This window comes from Jaculus jaculus, chromosome 16 (genome assembly GCF_020740685.1).
Source record: "Jaculus jaculus isolate mJacJac1 chromosome 16, mJacJac1.mat.Y.cur, whole genome shotgun sequence".
Classification (NCBI taxonomy): domain Eukaryota; kingdom Metazoa; phylum Chordata; class Mammalia; order Rodentia; family Dipodidae; genus Jaculus; species Jaculus jaculus.
Genome location: NC_059117.1, coordinates 17,449,488 through 17,462,514, shown reverse-complemented (window position 1 = coordinate 17,462,514; position 13,027 = coordinate 17,449,488). Strand labels below are relative to the sequence as shown.

General features: G+C 43.2%; 1 protein-coding gene across 1 annotated transcript in view; it reads right to left on the bottom strand.

Moving 5' to 3' along the window:
- Positions 1 to 11,842, bottom strand: part of Psmc2 (proteasome 26S subunit, ATPase 2) — an 18,678-nt gene extending 6,836 nt beyond the window's left edge. Inside the window, exons 1-7 of the mRNA XM_045135786.1 lie at positions 11,695 to 11,842; positions 8,501 to 8,538; positions 7,428 to 7,509; positions 6,148 to 6,247; positions 2,285 to 2,416; positions 1,120 to 1,192; positions 72 to 167 (exon numbers count right to left, since the gene is read on the bottom strand). Coding sequence (XP_044991721.1) covers positions 72 to 167; positions 1,120 to 1,192; positions 2,285 to 2,416; positions 6,148 to 6,247; positions 7,428 to 7,509; positions 8,501 to 8,538; positions 11,695 to 11,764 — 591 coding nt within the window. The 5' untranslated portion in view covers positions 11,765 to 11,842. The remainder of the gene's footprint in view (positions 1 to 71; positions 168 to 1,119; positions 1,193 to 2,284; positions 2,417 to 6,147; positions 6,248 to 7,427; positions 7,510 to 8,500; positions 8,539 to 11,694) is intronic.
- Positions 11,843 to 13,027: the final 1,185 nt, after the last annotated feature.

Sequence of the window (13,027 nt, the reverse complement as noted above, 5' to 3'; positions counted from 1 at the left end):
CTCGATAAAAAAAAAAAAAGACTACCTCATCTTCACACAAAGAAATTTAAATGAAACACTCAGTTACTCACATGAAGCAGTGGGGTTTCAACGACTTCTCGCAGTTTCTCAATCTGCTCCTTGCAGCCACCAACATCACTATATGTGACGTCAGGCTTTTCTTCCACCTGAGAGAGAGATAAAATTTTACATCATAGCCACAGGCTTTTAAATACAGTACAAATCCTCTACAGGAGGAAATCCATAAAAGTCAGTTTGTAGCAAGTAGGAATATGAATGACTTAAACAGAAACTATTTGCCAAGTTCCGTCCTGCGACACCAACTAACTGGTGTCCCAGAGCGAGACACCTGCTACAGGTCGTAACAGCAATAAGTGAAACAAGCCACAACTCATGAAGATGTTCTCATGTGAATAGTTTCTAAGTTTTGGCAACTCTTTGGTATATAGCTATATATTAGTAGCTTAAAAATTGCAAACTTGGGCTGGGCGTGGTGGCGCACGCCTTTAATCCGAGCACTCGGGAGGCAGAGGTAAGCAGGAGCACCATGAGTTCAAGGTCACCCTGAGACTCCATAGTGAATTCCAGGTCAGCCTGAGCTACAGTGAGACCTTACCTCGAAAAAAAATTTAAAAATTAAAAAAAAAAAATTGCAAACTTGGGCAAGAGAGATGGCTTAGCAATTAAGGTGTTGTCTACAAAGTCTGAGGACCCAGGTTTGGTCCACAAGAGCCCGCGTGAGGCAGATGCACAAGGTGGCACAAGCATCTGGGGATCCTTTGCAGTGCTACAGGCCCTGGCACGCCCATTCCAGCACTTGCACGCTCTCAAGTAAATAAAAATTTTAAAACTTTTTGGGGATGAATGCAATTGGTTTTTGTTTGCTTTTGGATTATATTATTTATTTTTGTTTTGTTTGTATGAGACCAGGTCTCACTCTATAGTCCAAGCTGGCCTCAAACTTACTATGTAGCCCAGGCTGGCCTTGAGCTAATAGCAATCCTCCTGCCTTAGTCTCCCAATTGCTGGACTCACGACTGTGAGCTAACTCACTGGCCTGCAGTTATAATAAAAGTCATACTGATTCTTAACACCCCCGGCCCCACAATATTTTCTTACCTGCATCATGGTAACTGTTGGGTCAATCTTAGGAGGTAGTGGAATGTGAATTTGATACTTGTTTCTGTCCACACTAAGAAGATTAAAAAGAAATACACTTATTTATTTACTTGCAAGCAGACAGAGAGAGAGAAAAGAAAAAGAGAGAATGAGCACATCAGGGGCTCCTGCAATTGTAAACAAACTCCAAACACACAGGCCACGTGGGGCATTGGCTTTACGTAGGTATTGGAGAATCCAACCCAGGCCGTCAAGCTTGGCAAGCAAGCACCTTTAACTGCTGAGCTATCTCCCCAGCCCCCAAAACCATATTTAAAATAAGTAAGAGATATATGGAGTTCTCAAAGTTATTCAGAGAAATAAGCATTAAAATTCAGGACACTTAGCCAGGTGTGGTGGCGTACACCATTAATCCCAGCACTTAGGAGGCAGAGGTAGGAGGAGCACCATGAGTTCAAGGCCACCCTGAGACTCCATAGTGAATTCAGCCTGAGCTAGAATGAGACCTTACCTTGGAAAACCAAAAAAAAAAAAAAAAAAAAAAAGCCAGGCGTGGTAGTGCACGCCTTTAATCCCAGCACTCGGGCGGCAGAGGTAGGAGGATCGCATGAGTTCAAGGCCACCCTGAGACTACAGAGTTAATTCCAGGTCAGCCTGGACCAGAGTGAGACCCTACCTCGAAAAACCAAAAAAAAAAAAAAAAAAAAAAAATATTCAGGACACTAAACCATCAGTCTGAAGTGGCGAATGACTCACAACAGCAATGGACCCTTCACCCACAGGGAAAGGGGAACCTGTAACTGAACTGAGAGAATCACTGTGCACTCTATGGACAGTCACTCACTGAATCCTCAAGAACCGTCTCATCAAGGCTGCTTCTTCCCCTCGCCACACTGCATGCAGACCAGTAAACTAAGCCGTACAGGCTGCACTCGAGTAAGTGCGACACTTAAAGCCACGCGGGCGGCACACGGGAGCGGGGTGCAAGGGGAAGCTGGTGCAAAGTTAGGGGCTTGGGGAGAAGACAGGATGACCAGTGGTACTAATCACTATTGACCCCTGGTATTCCATGGCACTCTTCATTCATTCACAACAAAGCCAAGCTGTGAATATGACCTGGTGTTTTTACTTAAAGAAAAGTAAATAAAATAAATAGAAACCTTACCCAACTCTCATCCCTTCTTCAATGTCAGTAGGTGCCACCTGATCACTGAGGTCCACCACAAACTTGGCAAACTGCTTCACATTGATAATGTACTTTGGGTCCTCCGAATCAGCATTGATTATCTTTGTACACCTAACACACAAAAAAAGACTTCATTAGAATAAAGAATCTTCCTGAGTGGGATGGAGAGAGGGCTTACCGGTTAAGGCTTTTGCCTGCAAAGCCAAAGGACCCAGGTTTGATTCCCCAGTACCCACATAAGCCAGATGCACAAGGGCCACACGCGCCTAGAGTTCATTTGCAATGGCTACAGGCTCTGGTGTGCCCATTCTCTCTATCTCTCTGCTTGCAAATAAATAAAATAAAATAAAAAGAATCTTCCTGAGACTACATACTGAGTTCCAGGTTAGCCTGGGCTAGAGTGAAACCCTACCTTGAAAAAAAGAAAAAAAAAAAAAAAAAGAATCTTAAACCCCCAATAGTGAATTCAAATAACTAAACATTTTGCACAGGATGCACCAAACCATTGAACAATTGTAAACTAGGCCTGTAGAAGAAATTAGACCACTGTAGGGCATTTACTTATTTGAGAGCAGAGAGAGAGTGAGCATACCAGAGCATCTTGCTGCTGCACACAAATTCCAGATGCATGCACCACTTCATGCATCAACTTTTACATGGATACTGAGGGAATTAAACCCAGGACAGCAGACTTTGCAAGCAAGTGCCTTTAACTATTGAACCATTTCTCCAGACCTAGACAAGTGTTAAAAAGTCTATTGTATGCTCAATAGCAAGGGCCAACTCAACTCAAATGATATTATTTCCCCAGAAAATTAAACCCAAATAATGCAGCATTAGGAAGTTCTCAAGAATGATTTTCCTAGCTATACTCCTTTATTATTAGTGATATTACATTATATTTTACATTGTTTTCCTTTTCTTTTCCTGGAAGAGAGCCATATGTCATACATAAAATTCAGTAATAAATGTGTTTCCACGTGAAATCCATTCCTTAGCATTTTTAGTTTGAAAGTGTTCCCTTTCTGTGGGACCTGGTGAAGTTAATTTACAATACGAAGTGTATATTATAGTATCTACCCAAGGAAATAACTCAGAATACAGAACTTATATTGAGAAGCTAGCACATAAGAGAAATGCCAAAGCTTCTGAAATGCGTGTATGGAGGGCAGGCAGCAGGAATGCCTTGTCCTGATAGTGTAACTCTGCGACAGGGCTGCTCTCTGTCCCCAGCCAGGGTCTTCAAAGGGAGAAGTAGATTCTTTTAATGCACAGGGGGTTGTTTGGGATTTTTTTGTTGAGATTGGGTCTCACCGTTTGCCAATGAAGGTAACCTTGAACTTGTAGTGATTCTCCTGCCTCAGTCTCCTGAGTGCTAAAATTACAGGAATAAGGTATCATGTCTAGCTAATTCACAGTTTAAAACGTAGGCCACATGTGGTGGCCCACACCTGTAATCCCAACCCTTGGGAGACTGAGGCAGGAGGACTACCACAAATTTGAGGCCTGCCTGGGCTACAGAGTGAGGCCTTGTCTCAAAACACACACAGACATACACTTCGACTTCCAGAATGGCTGAATAAAAGACCTTACTCTTTAAGAGCAGTAAGAGCCTGACAAAACATTTTCAGAACCCTGGACATTAAAGGACATGAACAATCTAAGGAATATTTGTTCAAGAAAAAGGGCTACAGTAAGTTAAAAGGGAGATATAAAGAAAAGAGAAAGGAAGGGAGGAAGGTACTTAATAGGTTGATATTGTATATACGTAAGTACAATGATTGAGATGGGGAGGTAATATGACGGAGAATGGAATTTCAAAGGGGAAAGTGTCGAGGGGGGGGGAAGGAGGGTATTACCATGGGATATTTTTTATAATCAAGGACAATGTTAATAAAAATTGTTGAAAGAAAAAAAAAATTTAAAAAAAGAAGAAAAAAGAAAAAAAGGCTAAATCTCTGTAAGAACAAAAGAATTTTGTTACATTTTAACTTACTCCAATCTTTTCCTCCTTTCCTTTTCCTTTATGTGGGAAATTTGAAAACTGCCAGCTCCACAAGCATACTACCAGGAAACACTCTGCCTGAGCTTCACAGCTCCGAGAGGGACAGAACGGGCCCGGGCCCCAGAAGTCCAGCCCCAGCCAACCGCCAAGCGCTGGAGGTGCCCGGCAGCGCTGAGAAGCACCATTCTCAGAGCCTGGCTGTGAGCAGCTCTACCGGCAGGAAATTCATCCAAAACACGCACCCACAACTGTTAAACATCAGTTGAGCAAAGAGGCTGACCAGACGAAAAATCCTTGAAAAGTAACAACAGTAGCTCCCAGGAAAGGGAAACTCTGACTTCCAGAGCAGATGTCTAGTTCCAACAACAAAACTTTGACTTTTTTCTTCCAGGGCTGAGGACTGAATCCAGATCCATGTGCATGCTAGCTAGGCAAGCAGTCTGCCAAGAGCCACATGCCCAGCCCAACAACAAATTATGATACATAAAAACAAACAGAAATTACCAACCCACACATAAATAGTGGTCAATAGAAACTAAGGTAGTTTAGGGGTGACAAAGCCCAAAAATAGAAGAAGGAACATCCTGGAGCCTGAAAGGGAAAATGGTGGGTTTTTTTCCCCCACCCTAACTCTTTTCCCCTAAACCTCACAAGAGAAGGTGAACAGGGGTCTCTCCTCTTATCTCTTTCTTTAAGACAATAAGATGTTTCCAAACTATGTAGGTCCTTTGCACATAGATAAAACACAGGAAGATACAAATACAAGAGGATGAGGACCCGCCATGGTCAGCAGTGTTTGTTTGAGAGGGGCAGAGGGAGAATGAAGAGGAAAAGGAAACGTTTTCCTATTTGCTGTGTACCTTCATCATTTGAATTTTTATTTATTTATTTATTTATTTATTTATTTATTTATTGTATTTTTATTTATTTATTTTTTTTGGTTTTCCGAGGTAGGGTCTCACTCTGGCCCAGTCTGATCTGGAATTCACTATGTAGTCTCATAGTCTCAGGGTGACCTCGAACTCACAGTGAACCTCCTATCTCTGCTTCTCAAGTTCTGAGATTAAAGACGTGTGCTACCATGCCTGGCAACTTCATGTATTTTCAGAAATTACTTAAGGCATGATTTTTTTTTTTTTTTTTTTTGGTTTTCTGGGGTAGGGTCTCACTGTATCCCAGGCTGACCTGGAATTCACTCTGTAGTCTCAGGGTGGCCTCAAACTCACAGCAATCCTCCTACCTCTGCCTCCCGAGTGCTGGGATTAAAGGCGTGCACCACCACGCCTGGCCAAGGCACGATATTTTAACCCCAGATATTTATTTATTTATTAAGTATTTTTTATATTTATTTATTTGTTTCAGAGAGAATGGATACACTAGGACCTCTAGCCACAGCAAATAAACTCCAGATGCATGCATCACCTTGTGCATCTATCTGGCTTATGTGGAACATGGGGAATTAAACCTAGATCCTTTTGCTTTGCTGACAAAAACCTTAACCACTAAGCCAGTTCTCCAGCCCAGTCCAGCCCAGGTATTAAAATAGAAAGTTTTTTTTTGCCGGGTGTGGTGGCACACGCCTTTAATCCCAGCACTCGGGAGGCAGAGGTAGGAGGATCTCCGAGAGTTCGAGGCCACCCTGAGACTACATAGTGAATTCCAGGTCAGCCTGAGCCAGAGTGAGACCCTACCTCGAAAAACCAAAAAAAAAAAGTTTTTTAAAATTCATGTGGAATTTGGAATGAAAATTACTTTAAAACTATTGCATTACCCTGAAACTCTAAAATGCACTTTAAGATATAGATCAATATAAAGTTCCAAAGAGTCGTGTGCATACCTCGCAACCTGTAAGGGCTGTTCACTCTGAAGAGTTTGTTTATCAGCTGCCAAATCCCAGAGGGCTGGTGGTGCCAGGCCAGTGTCAGACTCCTTAATACCTGTGGAGGGAAAGATGACAAAGGACAAGTGACGACAAGTGCACGATCCTAAAACAAGCTTTCTCAACCTCAGCACCCACATTTTGGACTGTTCATTTGTAGGAAGCATGGAGCAGCATGCCAGGCCTCAGGCCACTAGATGTCACTAGTACCACCTTCTTTCAAGTCACAGGAATCAACCTCCAGACATTGCCAAATGCCTATAGGAAATAAATCACCCCAGCTAAAAGCCATGGCCCTAAAGCAGCCACCAAGCCAAAAATTTAATGCTATATTTAACATTTTTTGTTCAGGTCAAATACTGTAAAGCTTCACTACTGACGTTCCCAAGAAGAAAGTTTCTAACCACCAGGCAACAGTCCAGTCAGCTAGACTATGTGGAATCAAACTGAAATTAAATATTTTAACATGGGCTGGAGAGATGGCTTAGCAGTTAAGCGCTTGCCTGTCAAGCCTAAGGACCCCGGTTCTAGGCTCGATTCCCCAGGATCCACATTAGCCAGATGCACAAAGGGGTACATGCATCTGGAGTTCATTTGCAGTGACTGGAGGCCATGGCATGCCCATTTTCTCTCTCTTTCTCCCTTCCTCTATCTGCCTCTTTCTCTCTCTGTCGGTTGTTCTCAAATAAATAAATAAAAATAAAACAAAATTTAAAAAATATTTTAACATATTAGAGTATATGGCACTAGGCTTTGACCTAAAGAATCATCACTTGCTTAAAGGGTGATGTTGTTTCCGAGTTCATAAGCATTAAATATGTTTGTGAGAAAGCAGTGAGCAAGACTATTAAATGAGAACCAATTTCTCAAGTTAGGAAGGCTGCTTCATAAAAATGTATAACTTGGGTTGGAGAAATGGCTCAGAGGTTAAGGAGCTGGCCAGCTAATCTTGATAGCCTGGGTTCAATTCCCCAGTACCCACATGAAGCCAGACTGTATACACCTGTCTGGAGTTCATTTGCAGTGGCTGGAGGCCCTGGGGCACCGACTCTCTCTCTAGCTCTCTCCCTCCCTCCCTCCCTCCCTCCCTCTCTCTACCTACTGTCTCTCCTTGCAAATCAATAAATGAATAAAAATTTAAAATGCATAACTCATGATGGAGGAAAATAGATATTTATACTCCATATAAAGAACACATTGTTTAAAGAAAGAAAATGGGAATTTACAAAAATACATACCAGTGAGCTCATTAATCTTTTTGAGAAGTTGCTGAATGTCATCCTCAACCTGCTTGATCTGCCTCGAGTAAGTACTCTGACCCTAGGTGATAAACACTGGTTTAGTTAGAACTTCAGAATATCAACAATTTATCAAAAGTCATGTAAAGCTTTTTAGCAGTTAAAATCTTAGCAGCCTTACTGTCTGAAAGACTGGGAAATGAAAACAGAGCAGAAGTGCATTATTTTCAGAAGTATTCCTAAACCAATTCCACCTCCCAAGCAAACAATCTACCAGCACACAAGATGAAAGAAGAAACTTGCGTTGCTGTTGTTTGAGACGGGCTCTCACTCTGCCAGGCTGGCCTCCAACTCATCGCAATCCTTTTGCCTCAGCCTCCCAAGAGCAGCCTCTTAAGTGAGCCACCGTGCACGGCTGAAAAGAACCCTATTTACATGAATTGAAGCTTTCCATTTCAGGGGCTGGGGAGATGGTCCAGTGGTTAAAGGCACTTGCAAAGCCTGCCTACTTGTTTTCAATTCCCCACCCATCCATGTAAAGCCAGGTGGGCATTCATTTGTTTTGGCAGGAGACCCTGGTGTGCATACACACACATGCAAACAAATAAATACTTTAAAAAAAAAAATTTGTATTTCAGTCAGGTGTGATGGCACACACCGTTAATCCCAGCACTTGGGAGGGCACAGGTAGGAGAATCACTGTGAGTTCAAGGCCAGCCTACGACTACATAGTGAATTCCAGGTCAGTCTAGGTTAGATTGAGATCTTACCTCAAAAAAAAAAAAAAAAACCACTTTCAATTTCAGATCTAATTCAGTTCCATACACTTTAAATACAGTAAAGATCTGTGTAAATATTTCACATGTCTTTCAATAAAGTATTACTCTTTAATTAGAAATTGTATAAATATAATGTGCAAGTTTAAGCATGCTAAATACTCTGATCTCATCAGACAGAAATTTTAAGTTGGTAACTTCCTGATTAGTATGAACTATTAGACATTCTGTTCTAATTAGTTTATAAGGATGAAATCAAAACTTTTATTTTAACATAATACTATTCAAAGGACTTACATAAGTTTTCAGCAAGGCAATATCCCCCTCATCCAGAGCTAAAAAGAGAAACAGTATGTGAGATTCAACAAGAAACGGAATCTATCAACATCTCTGTTCAATTCACAAGGTTTTCATTGAGTGTCAAAAGTTGAATAATGGGCTGGGAAGATGACCCAGCAGTTTAAGATGCTTGCTTGCAAAGCCTGCTGGCCTAGGTTCAATTCCCTAGCACCTACAAAAAGCCAGCTGCACAAAGTAGCATGCGCATCTTCAGTTTTGCAGCAGCAAGAGGCCCTGTGCACTCAAAACACACACACCTCTCTATCGTGTGCTTGCTCTCTCTCTCTCTTGCAAATAAAAATACTTGTTTAAAAAGTTGAGAGCTGGGCGTGGTGGCACAGACCTTGAATCCCAGCACTCGGGAGGCAGTGGCAAAGGACCCTGGTGTGCCATTCTGATTCATTCTCTCTCTCTCCTTGCAAATAAATAAAAATACTTTTTAAAAAAAGAACTGCAGGGCTGGAGGGATGGCTTAGTGGTTAAGGCATTTAAGGTCCTGCAAAGCCAAAGGACCCAGGTTCAATTCCCCAGGACCCACGTAAGCCAGATGCACAAGGTGGCACATCCATCTGGAGTTCATTTGCAGTGGCTGGAGGCCCTGGTGTGCCCATATTCATTCTCTCTCTCCCCCTCTTTCTCTGTCAAATAAATAAAAGATGAAAAGATAATGAATGTGGGATTTTTTGTTTTTGTTTTTCAAGGTAGGGTCTCACTCTAGCTCAGGCTGACCTGGAATTCACTATGTAGTCTCAGGGTGGCCTCAACTCATGGTGATCCTCCTACCTCTGCCTCCTAAATGCTGGGATTAAAAGTGTGCGCCACCACACCCAGCTTGAAAATGACACTATGAACCTAAAGGAAAATAGATATGTCTGGAAATTATTACACTAAGTAAGGTAACCTAGCCTCAGAAAGTCAAATACTGCATATTCATTCACTCATATGCAGATGGTAGGTTTTAATATTTATATATATGTGGGTGTGAATGTGATTACAGGTCATAAAACTAGATTAAGACATGAAGTGAGGGGGGGAAAGATGTCGAGGAAGGGATGGGAGAGGGTAATAGAACACATGTGATATGAAAGCAGAAAAGAGGCTACTGGTTACAGAGTACAAGAAGGGGGCAGGGAATGGGGGACAAAAAGGAAGGGGGATCAAGATAAATTGTTTGAAAACACCACAATGAAACTTAATCTTCATACACTAATTTAAAATGCTTAATAATAAAAAGGTCTTGTTTTAATTGTTATATGCATACAAGGAAATGCAATGCCGCCATTAAAAATTGTGGTGCACAGCACTCAGGAGGAGCACCATGAGTTCAAGGCCAGCCTGAGACTACATAGTGAATTCCAGGTCAGGAGAAGCCAGAGTGAAACTGCACCTTCAAAAAAAAAAAAAAAAAAGATAAGCCGGATGCGGGAGCGCATGCCTTTAATCCCAGCACTCGGGAGGTAGAGGTAGGAAGATTGTCGTGAGTTCAAGGCCACCCTGAGTCTCCATAATGAATTCCAGGTCAGTCTAGGCTACAGTGAGACCCTACCTCGAAAAAAAAAAAAAAAAAGATAACAGGAGCTGGATGGAAACGCTCAGCAATTAAAGCCACTTGCTTGCAAATCCTGTCTGCCTGGGTTCAAGTCCCCAGGACCCACGTAAAGCCAGGTGCACAAAGTGGTGTGTGCATCTGGTGTTTGTTTGCAGGGGCAAGAGGTCCTGGTTCACTCATTCTTTCTCTCCTTGCAAATAAATAAATATTTCTCTAAATAACAGAACTGTTCTTATACAAAATTTCATATATTTATCTACTTGACAGAGAAGGAGGAGCTGGGGGAGAGAGAGAGAGAGACTGGGTGTGCCAGGGCCCCCGGCCACAGCAAACGAACTCCAGACATGTGCGCCCCCTTGTCATTTGGCTAACGTGGGTCCTGGGGGATCAAACCAGGGTCCTTAGGCTTTGCAGGCAAACACCTTAACCTCTAAGCCATCCCTGCAGCCCATACAAAGCTATTTAAGAAATATTATTGGGCTGGGGAAATGGCTTAGCAGTTAAGGCATTTGCCTGCAAAGCCTAAGTACCCCTGCTCTATTCCCCAGGACCCACGTTGGCCAGAGGCACAAGGGGCACACGTGTCTGGAGTTCGTTTGCTGTGGCTGGAGGCTCTGGAGCACCTATTCTCTCGTTCTCTCTGCTTCTTCCTCTCTCTCATAAATAAATAAAAATATTTTTTTTTAAATTTAAAAAAAGAAATACTATTAAGTGAAACATGCAAGTTAAAAAGATATGTAGAATGTGCGTTTTGTGGTCATTTGGGGAGCAAAAAATGTCCAAAAATAGTGAGCCTGGTCATGCCTGCTCAGTGAAAATCTCAACTGATCTAGTTGTCTAGGGAGAATAACATTGCACTGTCAAAATTGCAACTGTGGCTGGGCATGGTGGCCCACGCCCTTAATTCCAGCACCCGGGAGGCAGAAGTAGGAGGGTCGCAGTGAGTTCGAGGCCAGCCTGGGACTACAAAAATGAAACCCTACATTAGGTGGGGTCTGGGCCTAAGGATGGGAGATTCTAGATCTTCTAACTTTGAGTTTTTCACCTTGTGAAAGTATTACCTAGATAATAAGTACTAATGAAATTGCTGCTGTCTTAAAGTTTGTTTCTAGATTCTCGCTACACGGTAATAAAGCCGAGGGGAAAGTAGGGGATGGGGGCGGAAAAGAAGGTCAGGCAATTAAAGTCCTCTAAGGAGGGGAACTTTTTGAAGGCCGGTGAGGCCCAGGAGGGGCCAGAACTTCTCCACCTGAAACCTGAGAATGAATAAAAGAGTCGATCAGAGCCGGGCGTGGTGGCGCACGCCTTTCATCCCAGCACTCGGGAGGCAGAGGTAGGAGTATCGCCGTGAGTTCGAGACCACCCTACGACTACATAGTGAATTCCAGGTCAGAAGGAGACCCTACCTCGGAACAAAACAAAGCAAATTCCCATGAGCAGAAAATGAATATAGAGCCTGAAGTGGGCGAGAAAGAAAACGAAGGCAGGCCCGGGGCTGTCATCACTAGGGTCGAGCAAAAAACGCCGAGCGCCCACGGGAATCCAGCTCCTCGGCGGCAGGGCCGGTCCCACCCGGGCTGGGAGCGCCACTGGGTCGACTGACCTCGGATGGGCTTGTCGTCCTTCTCTTCTTCTTTGGTTTTCCGCTGATCCGCACCGAGGTAATCCGGCATTTTTGAAGATGCAAGACCCTCAGCTCCCGGGTGATTACACAGCACCTTCCCCGCTTCCGGTGGTGCCTGTCCTTTCTCTTCCCCCACCGGAAGTAGGCCGGAGCGCTGTGGGAGTTGCGCCTGAGAAGCCCGGCGGCTGGCGGGGAGCGCGTGTTTCTCTTCTGGCTGTGGGAAGGGTCCCGCGTTGGGAGGAACCTTGATCTCCTCGGATGCTTCTCTGGCGCTAGTCTTTTTATTTTTTAAGACCAGGGCACTAAATTCGAAGACCAACCCTGCCGCAGTTGATAATGTTTTTTTAAACCTGCCTTTTATGTATTTATTTGGGAGAGAGAGAGGCAGAGAGAGAGTGGGCCCTCCAACCACGGCAAACCAACTCCAGACGCGTGCAGCCACCTTGGGCATCTGGTTTATGCGGGCCTTGGGGAATTGAACCTGGGTTCTTTGGCTTTCCAGGCAAGCGACTTAACTGCTAAGCCATTTCTCCAGCCCAATAAATATTTTTTAAGTCCTGATCTAGTCACTGTGCAGTCCGGGGAAAACTTTAACCTCTGAGTCTTAATTTCCTCATTCGCCTCACAAGATTGGAGAGACACTAAATAAGTGTTTATAAAATGCCTGGCATTTTATCACAATAAGTAGTGGATAGATTTGCAAATAGAATGGAGGTAATGTATTCCTGAAGAAATGTATATCCAGAATATACCAAAAACAACAACAAAAAAATACAACTCAACGACAAGAAAACAATCGCGGGGAGGAGGGCTGGCGAGATGGCTCAGTAACGCCTGAAAACAATTTTTTTTTTTTTTTATTGATAGAGACAAAAAAGTAGCTTGGACGAGATATTTCTTCAGGGGAGATACACAAATGCCAACCAGCACATGGAAGGATGTCCAACCTTGGGGAAAAGCAAATCAAAAAGCACCTCGTATGCATTAGGATGGCCATCATTAAAACAATGATAGAAATAATTTGGGGGGCAGTGTAGAAGGAATGGAACCTGTACACAATTAGAGGGCAAAATGATGCACTGGCTGTAGGAAGCTGGCAGATCTTCAAAAGTACTAAAACAGAATTGCTATATGAATCTGCAATTCCATTTCTTGATATGACCTCCAAATGGTTGAAAAGAGGCTTTCAGGGCTGGAGAAGACAGCTTAGCGGTTAAGGTATTTGCTTGTAAAGCCAAAAGACCCTGGTTCATTCCCCAGGACCCATGTAAGCCAGATGCACAAAGTGACACATGCATCTGGAGTTCATTTG